General features: G+C 46.9%; 1 protein-coding gene and 1 long non-coding RNA gene across 3 annotated transcripts in view; both read left to right on the top strand.

The window, feature by feature from the left end:
* The first annotated feature begins 7,137 nt into the window (after positions 1-7,137).
* The window catches only part of SPTAN1 (spectrin alpha, non-erythrocytic 1), a 228,963-nt gene continuing 217,894 nt past the window's right edge, over positions 7,138-18,206 (top strand). The window contains exons 1-2 of the mRNA XM_083723192.1: positions 7,138-7,319; positions 17,335-17,574. Of these exons, the coding sequence (XP_083579318.1) occupies positions 17,338-17,574 (237 nt within the window). The 5' untranslated portion in view covers positions 7,138-7,319; positions 17,335-17,337. The remainder of the gene's footprint in view (positions 7,320-17,334; positions 17,575-18,206) is intronic.
* On the top strand, positions 11,776-12,522 carry LOC310836121. 2 transcript variants are annotated; one of them, XR_014559868.1, is made up of 4 exons: positions 11,776-11,878; positions 11,980-12,126; positions 12,228-12,406; positions 12,476-12,522. It is a non-coding gene; the product is annotated as an uncharacterized lncRNA (long non-coding RNA). The 2 variants fall into 2 exon arrangements; XR_014559869.1 differs by having other exon boundaries at positions 11,816-12,126.

Here is an 18,206-nt window from a genome sequence, read left to right as displayed (position 1 = left end):
GTCCAAGCTACGAAGATGCTGCTGCAGTTCTGTATCTTTTCTCTCGTGCTCCATCTGCAGCTCTCAATTCCATCAGGTGGGGCTGGAGGAAGGGGGGGGGGAAATAGCGCCCGAAGTAAACCCGCAGATCAGACCATCTATGCTAGTCTACCACTACAAATCTATGGGAGAAGTGTTTGTGGTCCTTCCCTTGTAGCCCTTGGAACACCTGCCCACGCCTCCGCCTCCTCCTCTTCCTCCTCTCTCTGAACTGCTTTCTCTATGGTTGCCCTCGCTCTCCTCTCAAGGCTTCTCATCAATTCATAGACCATGCCAGGCTGCCCATCTCATTCGGGTCCTTCGGCGGCACAGCCGCAGTACGGCCTAATGGGAGCGATGGGCAGAGGGGAGGCCCCAGGCAGAGACGCTCAGTTCGGCGCCCGCAAGGAGGATGGCGGCGGAAGGGCCCGAGGCTCCCGCCAGTCCCGGTGGGGAGGGGCTCCCAGGGGCTGAGACTGGTGAGAGGAGGCCGGAGGGGGGTGGGCCGGGCAGCCAAGCAACCCAGTTGGAGCCTCCCTCCTCCCTGGCCAGCAGGGAGGGAGGGAGAGGAGCTGCTTCCTTTGAAACCCAGGAAATTCAAGGGACATCATCAATAAGGGACAGCAGCGGGACACGGCGCTGGGATAAGGGACTTTCCCTCCAAATAAGGGACACTTGACAGCTATGATATTCAGAATCCTTACTGCCTTTCAAGCACCACAGAAGCAGAGCAGAGCCACCAGGGCTGGTAGCCACTGATAAGCCTTGTCTAATCCTCTTTCAAAGCCATCTGAAAGCCAAGGGGGGAGAGCAACTGCCAGGTTAGGACATGGCATACTCTTGGAACCTAAATCGTTTACGCTTGGTTGTCCAAAATATGTTATTACAGACAATGATCAAGAAACAGGAGTGGCAAGGATCCTAATTGCTAAAAACTGGAAAAAAGATATTGTGCCAACAAAAAAGGAATGGCAAGACAAACTGTTAAGAGTACAGTGGTACCTCGGGTTACATACGCTTCAGGTTAGAGACTCCGCTAACCCAGAAATAGTGCTTCAGGTTAAGAACTTTGCTTCAGGATGAGAACAGAAATCGTGCTCTGGCGGCGCGGCGGCAGCGGGAGGCCCCATTAGCTAAAGTGGTGCTTCAGGTTAAGAACAGTTTCAGGTGTTGTTTCTGTTCCAAACTTTACAGATTGTTGACAAGACGGAGTGTTTCCGGAAGTGGCAGAGAGATATTTCTAAATTTGTCTGGCAGGGCAAAAAGCCCAGAATTAAGTTTAAGATATTAACTGATGCGAAAGAAAGAGGGGGCTTTGCCCTGCCAGACCTAAAGTTGTACTATGAAGCCGCAGCTTTCTGCTGGCTAAAAGACTGGCTACTTCTTGAGGACACTGATGTTCTGGATTTGGAAGGTTTTAATAACTCTTTTGGTTGGCACGCATATTTATGGTATGATAAGGTTAAGATCAACAAGGCCTTTAAGAACCACATTGTCAGAAAAGCAGTATTCAATGTCTGGACAAAATACAAAGACTTATTGGAAAATAAAACTCCAAGGTGGCTCTCGCCTCTGGAGGCTAAGGCCCGAAAAAGACCCAATATGGAGGCCAAATGGCCAAAGTATTGGGAAATACTAGAAAAAGATGGAGACAATTGGAAATTGCAGAGTTTGGAGAAAATGAAGGATAAAGTGCGAGACTGGTTACATTACGCTCAGATTAAAGAAGTCTTTAAAAATGACAAAAATCTAGGGTTCCAGGTGGAGAAATCGAAGTTGGAAACAGAACTGTTAGAACCAAAGACTAAGGTACTTTCAAGAATGTATAACTTGCTGTTGAAATGGAACACACAAGATGAAATGGTTAAATCGGCCATGATAAAATGGGCACAGGATATTGGGCATAACATTATGTTTGAGGACTGGGAAAGGTTGCGGACCACTGGGCTGAACTTCACCGCATGTAATGCTCTGAAGGAAAATGTAATGAAAATGATATATAGATGGTACATGACCCCAGTTAAACTTGCCAAAATATACCATGTGTCTGATAATAAATGTTGGAAATGTAAAGAAAATGAAGGGACATTCTTTCACCTCTGGTGGACTTGCCCTAAAGTGAAGGTCTTCTGGGAAATGATATATAACGAGCTGAAAAAGGTATTTAAGTATACCTTCACTAAGAAACCAGAGGCTTTCCTCCTGGGTATTGTCGACCAGAAGGTGTTAAAGAAGGACCAAACATTCTTTATGTATGCAACAGCGGCAGCAAGAATACTCATTGCTAAGAACTGGAAAACAAGATTTACCCACACTGGAAGAGTGGCAGATGCAGCTGATGGACTACATGCAACTGGCCGAGATGACTGGCAGAATCCGAGACCTGGGAGAAGAGAGGGTGGAAGAAGACTGGAAGAAATTTAAGATTTATCTACAAAAATACTGTAATTTGGTTGAATGTTAAGAAGGATGCTAGATCATAAATAATTGACCACCACTAATTTAGATTTAAATTTGATGTTAAGTGAGATTAAGGATAATATAAACTTATTGGAGAAGTGTTAGATTATATTTAAATGAGCGGATACAAGAATGTAAAGAAGATGATAATTTGTTTGAAAAAATTTCTCTTTAACGGTGTAAGTGGGAGCGGGAGACGTGAGGGAGTCCAAAGAAGTTATGAAACTTTGTTACGACACAAGTAATGTTGTTTATTGTTTATGCTTTATTTTTTAAAAAAATTTAATAAATATTTTATATATATAAAAAAGAACAGTTTCAGGTTAAGTACAGACCTCCGGAACAAATTAAGTACTTAACCCAAGGTACCACTATATATTGAACTGGCTAGATTAACAGAGGCAATTAGAGATCACATTAGACAAGAGTTTCAAAAAGCACGGGCAAAATGCAGAGAATACTTCACAAAACAGTGTCCTAAAATACATACCTGGACTTGTTTTGATTAATGTCTGCAGGAGACTTTGTGGATATTTAAGTTATAATTAGAAAAACCTTAGTAATTATTCATAAAGGAAACAGCTTATAAGAAGTAAATAATGAGGCCAGATACAGGATAAAGGAAGTCTTTTATATGCATTGTTTATATTGTTGCATGTTATGCTTACTGAATGTTATGTTCACGTTTAATGAGGGTGGATTTCTGTATTGGGGGGGTGGGGGGTTTATGTTATGTTGTGAATAAAATTTCCAAGAATAAAAGAAAAGAAATAGTGTTCAACCTTATAACTGCTTCTGAGATAATAACAAGAAATAATGGAGGGGTAGAGACATACGTCCTAATACTCGGTGCTTTCCTCCCCCTAAAAAAATGTTTAGGAGTATTCTCATTTTAACTCAATAAAACCACCATTTTATAGTTCAAATCGGGGAAAATAAATACAGTAAATGGACAAAAGTACGAAGTTTCACAAAATGTTTAGGGGTATGCCTACCCCTGTGTCCCCCCCAGAAAAAAAGCACTGCTCCTGCTACATCTTAGTACATTGAGAAAAATTGGTACAGTTATTACCAAATAATACATATAAACCAGCCCAATGAATTTATGGAGAAATTGGTATTGGGGTGGGTGGGTAAAGGTTTTGCAACAAGTTTGACTATTGTCACAACCCAGAGATCTGGAACTATAAACCTGGACGCTTTGTAGCACTCGCTCCGGAATATAGCTATAATGGAGAAAAGTAGGTATAATTTCAGATTTCAACGAGGACTCTGCACTTCCATTGGGAGAAAGCCACACTCGCAGAGCTCAGGCAGTGGCGTAGCGTGGGTTGTCAGCACCCGGGGCAAGGCAAGTAATTTGCACCCCCTAACCCGTGGATTTGCGCCCCCTAACCCTAACCCCCAGATGTTGCGCCCGGTGCGGCCGCCCCCCCCTGCACCCCCCACGCTACGCCGCTGAGCTCAGGCGATGCTGGATTTCGGCATCAATGTTGTATGGGGGACCCAAGAGCCCTTCTAGAGTCCCTTGCAGGGTCTCCATCGGTTGGAGAAAACCACAGAGGCCAAGCAGAGATTATTGAGAAGCAAAGCTGCTAGTAAGCCTGATACCGTATTTTTCGCTCCATAGGGCGCACCTAGTTTTTAGAGGAGGAAAAGACGGAAAAAAATATTCTGAATCAAATGTTGCACTAAGCTATTTAAAGCAGCAAAGCGGGTGGCTCCTGTCCGCTTTGCTACTTTAAGTGAGCCTCAGAGGAAGGTAGGAAGGGGAACCATGGCTTATCGAAGTCCAGTTAATAATGGTGAGCCTGACTTATGGCCATCGAGATTAGCCTGGCCGTCTCAGTGGAAATCTGGGGAGGCTGAGGTGGACTTTCCAGTGGTCAAAGTGTGGTTGTGTCTTCCTGCCCGGCATCTATTTCCTGCCCTCTTTCCACAAGTGTAAGCTGCTCCCCTCCCACTTTCCTGCTTCAAAGGGAGCCAGGGAGGAGGGAATCGGCTGCATGGATCCCCCACCTCTCGGAGAACCCGCAGAAGCTGCACGCTCTTTAAAGGGGCTGCGTGTCTCCTGCGGGCTTTTCTACGAGGTGGGAGAAGGGACTGATGCGGCCAGTCAGTCCCTTCTCCCTCCTGGGGAAAAGCCCGCAAGAGCCGCATGGAGCTTGTATGTGGCTCCTGGGGGCTTTTCCTGCCTGCCTCCCCCCCCCCTGCATTCGCCCCATAGGACGCACACACGTTTTCCCTTGCTTTTTAGGAGGGAAAAAGTGCATCCTATAGAGCAAAAAATACGGTATTTATTGATCTGTTGCAACAAGGTGCTCCCTTCACAAGCAGGAGGAAAGGAGGAGGACCCTGAACAAAGGTGTGTCCGTCCATATATTGACATTCCCCCCCCCCCAGTTAGCAAAACGAGTGCAGGCACTCGTTTCTATTTCAGATTTTCGCTGTCCCACGATGCAGCAATGTGTTTTGCGGGAGGTCAGCCTAAGCTAGAGACAATTGCCTGGACGAGTTTTATTTTCTGCTGGGTAAGCATTTGTTTTCCAGCTGCTGCAGGAATTTATGTATAGGTTGGGGGGGGGTTGCCCCTCCGGCAGATATCACGCACGTGCAGCCCACTGCCAAAACCAGCACAATCACCTTTTGTGACTTTGGTGATTTGTCCCCATAAAACACTTCCTAGCAGTTTCTTCTTATCTATTCAAAGGGCCTCTGCTGCACGAGACCAAATGTAAGAATTTGCTGACTGATGTCTCTATGTACTGGCTCACTGGGGAAACTTCCAAAATTCCTATAGACATGTGAGCTCAGCTACTCAGCAGCCCCTCTGCCTGAGGGATAATTCCCGGCATCCTGATAACCTGAGTGCCGGACAGGTAGCCGTTCCGGAAAGAACAAACCCGGATGAAGACAAAAGGGTGGGAAATGTGAATATTATTATTATTATTATTATTATTATTATTATTATTATTATTATTAATACCCCACCCATCTGGCTGAGTTTCCCCAGCCACTCTGGGTGGTCCAATCAAGTGTTTAAAACAATACAGCATTACATATTAAAAACTTCCCTAAATGTCACTTTTGTTACACTTGATGGGTGTTTGGTGTAGGGCAAGGGGAACCATGGGGCAGGGTCCAGGGTGCTCAGATTAAGGCCACCAGACCTCCCCCTTCATGATGTAACCCTGATGTATTGGTGATGTCATGGGGGGGGTGACATGGCAAATAGAAGGGGAAGAAATGGAGGCAGTGAGAGATTTGACTTTCTTGGGCTCCATGATCACTGCAGATGGTGACAGCAGTCACGGAATTAAAAGACGCCTGCTTCTTGGGAGAAAAGCAATGACAAACCTAGACAGCATCTTAAAAAGCAGAGACATCACCTTGCTGACAAAGGTCCGTATAGTTCAAGCTCTGGTTTTCCCAGTAGTGATGTATGGAAGTGAGAGCTGGACCACAAAGAAGGCTGATCGCCGAAGAATGGATGCTTTTGAATTCTGGTGCTGGAGGAGACTCTTGAGAGTCTCAAACGTACAAACTTACCTCTACTCATAAACTATTATCCCTAATTCTGTAACAAATTATTGTGTTATAGATATCTTGGTGAGTTTGAGTTTGTAATAATATGAATGCAGTAATGTTATCATTTCTCCCCGTGCAGTGCAGAAATCTCTAATCATCATCATCGATCTGCCTTTTCCCAGCTACTCTGGGCTGTCCAGCACAACAACAACAACAACAACGATGATAATGATGATGATGTTATGATTTAGACACCTGCCATGCAGAAATCTCTATTATTATTATTATTATTATTATTATTATTATTATTATTATTATTATTATTATCATTATCATTATCATTATCATTATTATCATCATCATCATTATTATTAATATTATAATAATATAATAATAATGTATGATTTAGACGCCTGCCATGCAGAAATCAATAATAATAATAATAATATGAATGATAATAATAATATGCCTTTTCCCAGCCAAATAATGCAGAAAAAAGAATAAGAAAATTAATAATAATATGAATGCAGTAATGTTATGATTTCTACCCCTGCCATGCAGAAAATAATAATAATAATAATAATAATAATAATAATAATATGAATGCAGTTATGTTACGATTTCTCCCCCTGCAATGCAGAAAATAAGAATAAGAAAAATAATAAGAATACTACGAATGCACTAATGTTATCATTCCTCCCCCTGCAATGCAGAAAATAATAATAATAATAATAATAATAATAATAATAATAATAATATGAATGCAGTTATGTTACGATTTCTCCCCCTGCAATGCAGAAAATAAGAATAAGAAAAATAATAAGAATACTACGAATGCACTAATGTTATCATTCCTCCCCCTGCAATGCAGAAAATAATAAGAATAAAAATAATAAGAATACTACGAATGCACTAACGTTATCATTCCTCCCCCTGCAATGCAGAAATCTCTAGTCACCCTCTCCCCCCCCCCCCGCCGGTCTGCCTTTTCCCAGCAAAATAGGAATATTCCCCAGCGCAATCAATGAGAGCCGAATGACAGCTCTGCAATAGCTCAACCCGGCCGAGGGGGCGGGGGGTGGGCGACTCCCGCCGCCGGCCAATCCCGCGCCGCCACGTCAGCTCAGCCGGGATCCGCCCTTCGCCCGGGATCGCCTCTGCAGCAGCTGCTTATCTCCCAGCCGCAGACGCCCCTGCGCAGAAGATATCCCCCCTTGCGACGAATTTCAACCCCTGTTTTTCCCCTCCTTGCCTTTTCTTCTCACCTAACCGACCGGATCCCCAGCAGATCCCGAGCGGGAAGCCCGGAAAAGGTGAGCTAATCCTCCTCCTCCTCCTCCTCCTCTTCATCTCTCCCCATCCCCCAACAATGGCTTCCCTTTGTCTTCCGGCTGGGCGAGGCCAGGGCAGGGGATCGGGCCCTTTCCCGAAGGATCCTAGGCAGGGGATCTGCTCGTGGCGGGAGGGGGGTAGGGCGTTTCCCAAAGCATTTTTGCAGGGAATCCGCCCCTTCCCAATGGATTTCCGCAGGGAATCGGCCCGTGGGAGGAATCGGGCGTTTCCCAGAGCGTTTTTTGCAAGGAATCTGCCCATTGCAAAGACTCGGGCTCTTTCCCAAAGGATCTAGGTAGGGGATCTGCTCGGGCCGGGGGGGGGGTCCGGGCCCTCCCCGAAGCATTTTTTGGCAAGGGATCTTCTTTCTCCCGAAGCTTTTTCGGCAGGGGATCGGCCCTTCCCAAAGGATTTCGGCAGGGGTTCTGCTGATTGCAGGGGATCAGGCCCTTCCTAAAAGCTTTATTGGCAACGTTTGCCTTTTTGTTAAGGGAATTTCCCTTAGTCTGAATAGGATTCCTCGCAAGAAAAGGGGAAAGTGGACAGCTGGGCAGGGAATCTGCCCTTTCCCAAAGCCTTTTTGCAGGGGATCTGCTCATGGCAGGGGATCAGGCCCTTCCCAAAGCTTTTTGGCAGGTAATCTGCCCCTTTCAGGGAACCAGCCCATTGCACAGAATCTGCCCTTTCCCAAAGCTTTGCAAGGAATCTGCTTTTGCCCAAAGCGTTTTTGGCAAGGAATCTACCCCTTCTAGGGAATCTGCCCTTTGCCAAAGGATTTTTGCAGGGAATCAACAGATTCCTATAGCTTGTTTGCAGAGAATCTGCCCCTTGCAGGGAATCTGCCCTTTCCCAAAGCTTTTTTTGGAAAGGAATCTACCCCTTTTAGGGAATCTGGCCCTTCTCAAAGCCTTTTTGCAAAAAATCTGCTTTTCCCAAAGCCTTTTTGCGGGGAACTGCTCATGGCAGGGGATTGGGCCCTTCCCAAAGCTTTTTGGCAGGGGATCTGCCCCTTGCAGGGAACCAGCCCATTGCACAGAATCTGCCCTTTCCCAAAGCTTTGCAAGGAATCTGCTTTTGCCCAAAGCTTTTTTGGCAAGGAATCTGCTTTTTCCCAAAGCCTTTTTCCAGGGGATCTGCTCATGGCAGGGGATCAGGCCCTTCCCAAAGCTTTTTTTGCAATGAATCTACCCCTTGCAGGGGATCTGCCCTTTCCCAAAGGGTTTTTGCAGGGAATCTGCCCCTTCCCAAAGGATCTTTGCAGGGAATTTGTCCATTGCAGGGAATCTGCCCCTTGCAAAAGATTTTTGCAAAGATTTTTGCAGGGAATCTACTCTTGGCAGGGAATCTGCCCATTGCAAGGAATCTGCCCCTTTCGGGGAATCTGCTCTTTCGCAAAGCGTTTTTGCAGGGAATCTTCCCTTTCCCAAATTATTTCTGCAGGGAATCTGCACTTTCCCCAAAGATTTTAGTAGGGAATCTGCCCCTTGCAAGGGATCTGACCCTTCCCAAAGCATTATTGCAGGGGATCTGCTCAGGGCAGGGGATCTGCTCAGGGCAGGGGATCGGGCCCTTCCCAAAGCTTTTTGCCAGGGGACCTGTCCCTCCACAGAGCATTTTTCCAGGGAATCTGCCCTTTGCAAAGGATTGGGCCCTTCCCAAAGCTTTTTTTGCAGGGAATCTGCTCAGGGCAGGGGATCGGGCCCTTCACAAAGCTTTGCAAGGAATCTGCCACTTCCCACAGCATTTTTTTTGCAGGAAATCAGCCGCTTCCCACAGTATTTTTGCAGGGAATCCACACATTCCTATAGCTTGTTTGCAGGGGATCTGCCCCTTGTAGGAATCTGCCCTTTCCCAAAGCATTATTGCAAGTAATCTGCTCGTGGCAGGGTATCAGGCCATTTCCCAAGGGATTTCTGCAGGGAATCTGCCCCTTGCGGGGGATCTGCCCTTTCCCAAAGCCTTTTTGACAAGGAATCTACCCCTCCCCAAAGGATTTCTGCAGGGATCCAACACATGTTTTGCAGGGAATCTGCCCCTTGAAATGGATCTGCCCCTTCCCAAAGCATTCTTGCAGGGGATCTACTCATGGCAGGGGATCGGGCTCTTTCCAAAGCTTTGCAGGGAAGCTGCTTTTTCCCAAAGCCTTTTTGCAGGGGATCTGCCCCATGCAAGGAATCTGCCCCTTGCAGGCCCTCCCCAAAGCTTTTTTGGCAAGGAATCTACCCTTTCCGGAAGCGTTGCAAGGAATCTGATTTTTCCCAAAGCTTTTTTGCAAGGAATCTACCCCTTGTAGGGAACCTGCCCCTTCCCAAAGGATTTTTACTGGGAATCTTTCCTTTCCCACAGCTTTGCAGGGAATCTGCCCTTTCCCAGAGCATTCTTACAGGGCATCTGCCCATTACAAGGAATCTGCCCCTTTCAGACAATCTGCCCTTTCCCAAAGGATCCTTGCACGGAATCTGCTTTTCCCCAAAGCTTTTTATGGCAGGGAATCTGCCCTTTTCCAAAGGACTTTTGCAGGGAATCCACACATTCCTATAGCTTGTTTGCAGGGGATCTGCCCCTTGCAGAGAATCTGCCCTTTCCCAAAGCTTTGCAAGGATCTGCTTTTTCCCAAAGCCTTTTTGGCAGGGAATCTGCTCTTTCCCAAATATTATTTTTTTGCAGGGAATCTGCCCCTTCCCAAAGCTTTTTTGCAAGGAATCTGACCTTTTGCAAAGCATTTTTGCAGGGAATCTGGTCACTGCAGGGGATCTGCCCCTTCCCAAAGCTCTGCATGGAATTTGCTTTTTTGGCAGGGAATCTGCTCAGGGCAGGGGATCAGGCCATTTTCCAAAGGATTTTTGCAGGGAATCAACACATTTCTATAGCTTTTTTGCAGGGGATCTGCCCTGTGCAAGGAATCTTCCCATTGCATAGAATCTGCCCCTTCCCAAAGCTTTTTTTGCAGGGAATCTGCTCAGGACAGGGGATTGGGCCATTCACAAAGCTTTGCAAGGAATCTGCCCTTACCGTAAGCTTTGCAAGGGGATCTGCAGGGGATCTGCCCTTTCCCAAAGGATTACTGCAGGGAATCAGTCCTTCCCCAAAGGGTTTTTGCAGGGGATCTGCCCTTTCCCAAATCTTTTTTTTGCAGGAATCTGCTCATGGCAGGGGATCGGGGCCCCTCCCAAAGCTTTTTGGCAGGGGATCTGCTCAGGGCAGGGGATCTTCCCAAAACATTTTTGCCGGGGAAACTGCCCCTTGAAATGGATCTGCCCCCTCCCAAAGCATTTTTGCAGGGGATCTGCTCAGGGCAGGGGATCGGGCCCTTCCCAAAGTTTTGCAAGGAATCTGCTTTTTCCCAAAGCGTTTTGCAGGGAATCTTCCTTTCCCAAAGCTTTGCAAGGGATCCTCCCTTTCCCAGTGGATCTCTGCAAGGGATCCACCCTTTCCCAAAGGATTTTTGCAGGGAATCTGCAAAAATCTTTCATTTACTTGTTTCCCTGACCTCCTCACACCTCCCTTTTTTGGCAAGGAATCTACCCCTTGCAGGGGATCTGCCCTTTCCCAAAGGATTTTTGCAGGGGACCTGCCCTTTCCCAAATCTTTTTCTCCAGGGGATCTGCCCTTTGCAGGGGACCTGCCCTTTCCCAAATCTTTTTGCAGGAATTTGCTCAAGGCAAGGGATCGGGCCCCTCTCATTTCCTTTCCTTTGCTCTCTCACTTCCTCTCGCTTCTCCTCATTTCCTTTCCTTTGCCCTCTCACTTCCTCTCGCTTCTCCTCATTTCCTTTCCTTTGCCCTCTCACTTCCCCTTTTTTCCTTTCATTTGCCCTCTCATTTCCTCTCTCATTTCCTCTCGATTCCCCTCATTTCCTTTCCTTTGCCCTCTCATTTCCTTTCCTTTCCCCTCTTTTCCACTTCTTTCCCCTCATTTCCTCTTATTTCCCCTCTCATTTCCTTTCATTTGCCCTCTCACTTCCTCTTTTTTCCTCTCATTTCCTTTCCTTTCCTCTCTCTTTTCCTTTCCTTTCCTCTATCTTTTCCTCTCGTTTCCCCTCATTTCCTCTTATTTGCCCTCTCATTTCCTTTCCCCTCTTTTCCGCTTCTTTCCCCTCATTTCCTCTTATTTTCCCTCTCATTTCCTCTCGTTTCCCCTCCACATTTCCATTGGGAGGAACGTTAGAAATCGATGGTAGGACCTCCATATTTTGACGCCAGACCCTCTTTGCCTTCCAGGCCATGGACCTCTCCGGGGTGAAGGTTCTGGAGAGGAAGTGAGGGGAAACAGGAGGAAGCGAGAGGGCAAAGGAAAGGAAATGAGAGTGCCAAGGAGAGGAAAAGAGAAGAAACGAGAGAAAGTGAGAATAAGAGGAAGAGAGTGGAAATGAAAAGAAGTGAGAGAGCAAAGGAGAGGGCAAATAAAAGGGAACAAGAGGAAGTGAGAGGAAAAGAGAGGGCAAATGAGAGGAAGTGAGGGGAAAAGAGAGGGCAAATGAGAGGAAGTGAGGGGAAAAGAGAGGGCAAATGAGAGGAAGTGAGAGGGCAAATGAAAGGAAGTGAGAGGGCAAATGAGAGGAAGTGAGAGGAAAAGAGAGGGCAAATGAAAGGAAGTGAGGGGAAAAGAGAGGGCAAATGAGAGGAAGTGAGGGGAAAAGAGAGGGCAAATGAGAGGAAGTGAGAGGGCAAATGAAAGGAAGTGAGAGGGCAAATGAGAGGAAGTGAGAGGAAAAGAGAGGGCAAATGAAAGGAAGTGAGGGGAAAAGAGAGGGCAAATGAGAGGAAGTGAGAGGGCAAATGAAAGGAAGTGAGAGGGCAAATGAGAGGAAGTGAGAGGAAAAGAGAGGGCAAATGAAAGGAAGTGAGGGGAAAAGAGAGGGCAAATGAGAGGAAGTGAGGGGAAAAGAGAGGGCAAATGAGAGGAAGTGAGAGGGCAAATGAAAGGAAGTGAGAGGGCAAATGAGAGGAAGTGAGAGGAAAAGAGAGGGCAAATGAAAGGAAGTGAGGGGAAAAGAGAGGGCAAATGAGAGGAAGTGAGGGGAAAAGAGAGGGCAAATGAGAGGAAGTGAGAGGGCAAATGAAAGGAAGTGAGAGGGCAAATGAGAGGAAGTGAGAGGAAAAGAGAGGGCAAATGAAAGGAAGTGAGGGGAAAAGAGAGGGCAAATGAGAGGAAGTGAGAGGGCAAATGAAAGGAAGTGAGAGGGCAAATGAAAGGAAGTGAGAGGGCAAATGAGAGGAAGTGAGAGGAAAAGAGAGGGCAAATGAAAGGAAGTGAGGGGAAAAGAGAGGGCAAATGAGAGGAAGTGAGAGGAAAAGAGAGGGCAAATGAGAGGAAGTGAGGGGAAGAGAGGGCAAATGAGAGGAAGTGAGGGGAAAAGAGAGGGCAAATGAGAGGAAGTGAGGGGAAGAGAGGGCAAATGAGAGGAAGTGAGGGGAAAAGAGAGGGCAAATGAGAGGAAGTGAGGGGAAGAGAGGGCAAATGAGAGGAAGTGAGGGGAAAAGAGAGGGCAAATGAGAGGAAGTGAGAGGAAAAGAGAGGGCAAATGAGAGGAAGTGAGGGGAAGAGAGGGCAAATGAGAGGAAGTGAGGGGAAAAGAGAGGGCAAATGAGAGGAAGTGAGGGGAAAAGAGAGGGCAAATGAGAGGAAGTGAGGGGAAAAGAGAGGGCAAATGAGAGGAAGTGAGGGGAAAAGAGAGGGCAAATGAGAGGAAGTGAGAGGAAAAGAGAGGGCAAATGAGAGGAAGTGAGGGGAAGAGAGGGCAAATGAGAGGAAGTGAGGGGAAAAGAGAGGGCAAATGAGAGGAAGTGAGGGGAAGAGAGGGCAAATGAGAGGAAGTGAGGGGAAAAGAGAGGGCAAATGAGAGGAAGTGAGGGGAAGAGAGGGCAAATGAGAGGAAGTGAGGGGAAAAGAGAGGGCAAATGAGAGGAAGTGAGAGGAAAAGAGAGGGCAAATGAGAGGAAGTGAGGGGAAGAGAGGGCAAATGAGAGGAAGTGAGGGGAAAAGAGAGGGCAAATGAGAGGAAGTGAGGGGAAGAGAGGGCAAATGAGAGGAAGTGAGGGGAAAAGAGAGGGCAAATGAGAGGAAGTGAGGGGAAGAGAGGGCAAATGAGAGGAAGTGAGGGGAAAAGAGAGGGCAAATGAGAGGAAGTGAGAGGAAAAGAGAGGGCAAATGAGAGGAAGTGAGGGGAAGAGAGGGCAAATGAGAGGAAGTGAGGGGAAAAGAGAGGGCAAATGAGAGGAAGTGAGGGGAAAAGAGAGGGCAAATGAGAGGAAGTGAGGGGAAAAGAGAGGGCAAATGAGAGGAAGTGAGGGGAAAAGAGAGGGCAAATGAGAGGAAGTGAGGGGAAAAGAGAGGGCAAATGAGAGGAAGTGAGGGGAAAAGAGAGGGCAAATGAGAGGAAGTGAGAGGAAAAGAGAGGGCAAATGAGAGGAAGTGAGAGGAAAAGAGGGCAAATGAGAGGAAGTGAGGGGAAGAGAGGGCAAATGAGAGGAAGTGAGGGGAAAAGAGAGGGCAAATGAGAGGAAGTGAGGGGAAAAGAGAGGGCAAATGAGAGGAAGTGAGGGGAAAAGAGAGGGCAAATGAGAGGAAGTGAGGGGAAAAGAGAGGGCAAATGAGAGGAAGTGAGGGGAAAAGAGAGGGCAAATGAGAGGAAGTGAGGGGAAAAGAGAGGGCAAATGAGAGGAAGTGAGAGGAAAAGAGAGGGCAAATGAGAGGAAGTGAGAGGAAAAGAGGGCAAATGAGAGGAAGTGAGGGGAAGAGAGGGCAAATGAGAGGAAGTGAGGGGAAAAGAGAGGGCAAATGAGAGGAAGTGAGGGGAAAAGAGAGGGCAAATGAGAGGAAGTGAGGGGAAAAGAGAGGGCAAATGAGAGGAAGTGAGGGGAAAAGAGAGGGCAAATGAGAGGAAGTGAGAGGAAAAGAGAGGGCAAATGAGAGGAAGTGAGAGGAAAAGAGAGGGCAAATGAGAGGAAGTGAGAGGAAAAGAGAGGGCAAATGAGAGGAAGTGAGAGGAAAAGAGAGGGCAAATGAGAGGAAGTGAGGGGAAAAGAGAGGGCAAATGAGAGGAAGTGAGAGGAAAAGAGAGGGCAAATGAGAGGAAGTGAGGGGAAGAGAGGGCAAATGAGAGGAAGTGAGGGGAAAAGAGAGGGCAAATGAGAGGAAGTGAGGGGAAAAGAGAGGGCAAATGAGAGGAAGTGAGGGGAAAAGAGAGGGCAAATGAGAGGAAGTGAGGGGAAAAGAGAGGGCAAATGAGAGGAAGTGAGGGGAAAAGAGAGGGCAAATGAGAGGAAGTGAGAGGAAAAGAGAGGGCAAATGAGAGGAAGTGAGAGGAAAAGAGGGCAAATGAGAGGAAGTGAGGGGAAGAGAGGGCAAATGAGAGGAAGTGAGGGGAAAAGAGAGGGCAAATGAGAGGAAGTGAGGGGAAAAGAGAGGGCAAATGAGAGGAAGTGAGGGGAAAAGAGAGGGCAAATGAGAGGAAGTGAGGGGAAAAGAGAGGGCAAATGAGAGGAAGTGAGAGGAAAAGAGAGGGCAAATGAGAGGAAGTGAGAGGAAAAGAGAGGGCAAATGAGAGGAAGTGAGAGGAAAAGAGAGGGCAAATGAGAGGAAGTGAGAGGAAAAGAGAGGGCAAATGAGAGGAAGTGAGGGGAAACGAGGAAGTGAGGGGGAAAGAGGAAAACAGAGGGCAAATAAGAGGAAATGAGAGGGCAAATGAAAGGAAGTGAGAGGAAAAGAGGGCAAATGGAAAGAAGTGAGGAAATGAGCAAATGAGAGGAAAAGAGGGCAAATGAGAGGAAGTGAGAGGAAAAGAGAGGGCAAATGAGAGGAAGTGAGGGGAAAAGATGAAAAGAGAGGGCAAATAAGAGGAAATGAGGAAGTGAAAGGAAAAGAGGGCAAATGAAGAAGTGAGGGCAAATAAGAGGAAAAGAGAAGGCAAATAAGAGGAAGTGAGAGGAAGAGAGGGCAAATGAGAGGAAGTAAGAGGAAAAGAGAGGGCAAATGAGAGGAAGTGAGAGGAAAAGAGAGGGCAAATGAGAGGAAGTGAGGGGAAAAGAGAGGGCAAATGAGAGGAAGTGAGAGGAAAAGAGAGGGCAAATGAGAGGAAGTGAGAGGAAAAGATGAAAAGAGAGGGCAAATAAGAGGAAGTGAGGAAGTGAAAGGAAAAGAGGGCAAATGAAGATGTGAGGGCAAATAAGAGGAAAAGAGAAGGCAAATAAGAGGAAGTGAGAGGAAGAGAGGGCAAATGAGAGGAAGTAAGAGGGCAAATAAGAGGAAAAGAGAGGGCAAATTAAAGGAAATGGGAGGGCAAATGAGAAGAAACGAGGAAAAATGAAAGGAAGTGAGAGGGCAAATAAGAGGAAATGAGAGGAAGTGAGAGGAAAAGAGGGCAAATGAAAGGAAGTGAGAGGAAAAGAGGGCAAATAAGAGGAAGTGAGAGTGCAAATAAGAGGAAATGAGAGGGCAAATGAAAGGAAAAGAGAGAAAAAGAGGGCAAATGAAAGGAAGTGAGAAGGCAAATGAAAGGAAATGAGAGGGCAAATGAAAGGAAGTGAGGGGAAGTGAGGAAATGAGAGGAAACAAGGGAAATTAAAAGGAAGTGAGAGGAAAAGTGGGGACAAATAAAAGGAAGTGAGAGGGCAAATGAAAGGAAAATAGGGGAAACGAGGAAGTGAAAGGAAAGGAGAGGAAAAGAGGGCAAAGGAAAGGAAATGAGAGGAAAAGTGAGGACAAATGAAAGGAAGTGAGAGAGCGAATAAGAGGACAAGAGAGGACAGATGGAACTCCATATTTTGAGGGAGAAATCCATGGTAGGACCTCCATTTTTTTACCCCAGACCCTCTCTTGCCTTCCAGACCGTGGACCTCTCCGGCGTGAAGGTTCTGGAGAGGGCCGAGGACATCCAGCAACGCCACCATTTCCTTTCCTTTGCCCTCTCACTTCCTCTCATTTCCCCTCTCACTTCCTTTAATTTTCCTCTCTTTCCGCTCGTTTCCTCTTATTTCTCCTCTCATTTCCTTTCCTTTGCCCTCTCACTTCCTCTCATTTCCCCTCTCACTTCCTTTAATTTTCCTCTCTTTCCCGCTCGTTTCCTCTTATTTCTCCTCTCATTTCCTTTCCTTTGCCCTCCCACTTCCTCTCTTTTCCTTTTCTTGGCCCCTCATTTCCTCTCTTTTCCTTTTCTTTGCCCTCTCTTTTCCCCTTATTTGCACTCACTTCCTTTCATTTTCCCCTCTCACTTCCCCTCATTTCCTCTCTTTTCCTTTCCTTTGCTCTCTCACTTCCTCTCGTTTGAAATCGATAGTAGGACCTCCATATTTTGACAGGAGAACCTCTTTGACTTCCAGACCATGGACCTCTCCGGGGTGAAGGTTCTGGAGAGGAAGTGAGGGGAAACAGGAGGAAGCGAGAGGGCAAAGGAAAGGAAATGAGAGTGCAAAGGAGAGGGCAAATGAAAGGATGTAAGAGGAAAAAGAGGGCAAATGAAAGGAAATGAGAGGAAACGAGGGCAAATGAAAGGAAATGAGAGGAAACGAGGGCAAATGAAAGGAAGTGAGAGGAAAAAAGAGGGCAAATGAGAGGGAGAGGGCAAATAAGAGGAAAAGAGAGGGCAAACGAGAGGACGTGAGGGGAAACGAGGAAGTGAGAGGAAAAGAGAGGGCATTTTCCTCTTCTTTGCCCTCTCACTTCCTTTCATTTGCCCTCTCACTTCTTACTTCCTTTCATTTTCCTTCTTTTTTCCTCTTCTTTGCCCTCTCACTTCCTTTCATTTGCCCTCTCGCTTCCCCTTTTTTCCTTTCATTTGGCATCTTTTTTCCTCTCACTTCCTTTCATTTGCCCTCTCACTTCCTCTCATTTCCTTTCCTTTGCCCCTCTCACTTCCTCTCGTTTCCTCTCGTTTCTTCTTATTTGCCCTCTCACGTCCTTTCCTTTGCCCTCGCTTTTCCTCTTGTTTCCAGATTTCCATGGGAAATCCATGGTAGGACCTCCATCTTTTGACCCCTGACCCTCTTTCCCTTCTAGACCATGGATCTCTCCGGGGTGAAGGTTCTGGAGACGGCGGAGGACATCCAGGAGCGGCGCCAGCAGGTCCTGGATCGCTACCACCGCTTCAAGGAGTTGTCCACCCTGCGGCGCCAGAAGCTGGAGGACTCCTACCGCTTCCAGTTCTTCCAGCGCGACGCCGACGAGTTGGAGAAGTGGATCCAGGAGAAGCTCCAGGTGGCTTCGGACGAGAGCTACAAGGATCCCACCAACCTGCAGGTAAGGGGATCCCGGGGGTCATTTAGTCGGACCCACCAGAGTGCCGGAATCAGGAGCGAGAATTCGAGAATCTTGACTGGGATCTATTATGGGATCTTGACTGGGATCTATTATGGGATCTTGATTCTCAAATTATGGGATCTGGACAGAGAATTGGAGAGTCCTTGAGATGGAAGGGATCCATGGGTCATCTAGTCTGACCCACCGGAATCTCGAGCGAGAATTCAAAGATCTCGACTGGGATCTATTATGGTATCTTGACTGGGATCTATTATGGGATCTTGACTCTCAAATTATGGGATCTGGACAGAGGATTATAGAGTCTTTGAGCTGGAAGGGATCCATGGGTCATCTAGTCTGACCCACCAGAATGCCGGAATCTCAAGCGAGAATTAAAGGATCTTGACTGGGATCTATTATGAGATCTTGCTTATGGGATCTTGACTGGGATCTATTATGGGATTTTGGTTATGGGGCCTATTATGGGATCTTGATTCTCAAATTGTGGGATCTGGACAGAGAATTATAGTCTTTGAGCTGGAAGGGATCCATGGGTCATCTAGTCTGACCCACCAGAATGCAGAAATCGAGCGAGAATTGGAGAATCTCGACTGGGATCTATTATGGCACCT

Source organism: Podarcis gaigeae (genome assembly GCF_964106915.1).
Source record: "Podarcis gaigeae genome assembly, chromosome: Z".
NCBI lineage: Eukaryota > Metazoa > Chordata > Lepidosauria > Squamata > Lacertidae > Podarcis > Podarcis gaigeae.
This window is presented reverse-complemented; position numbering and strand designations above follow the sequence as displayed.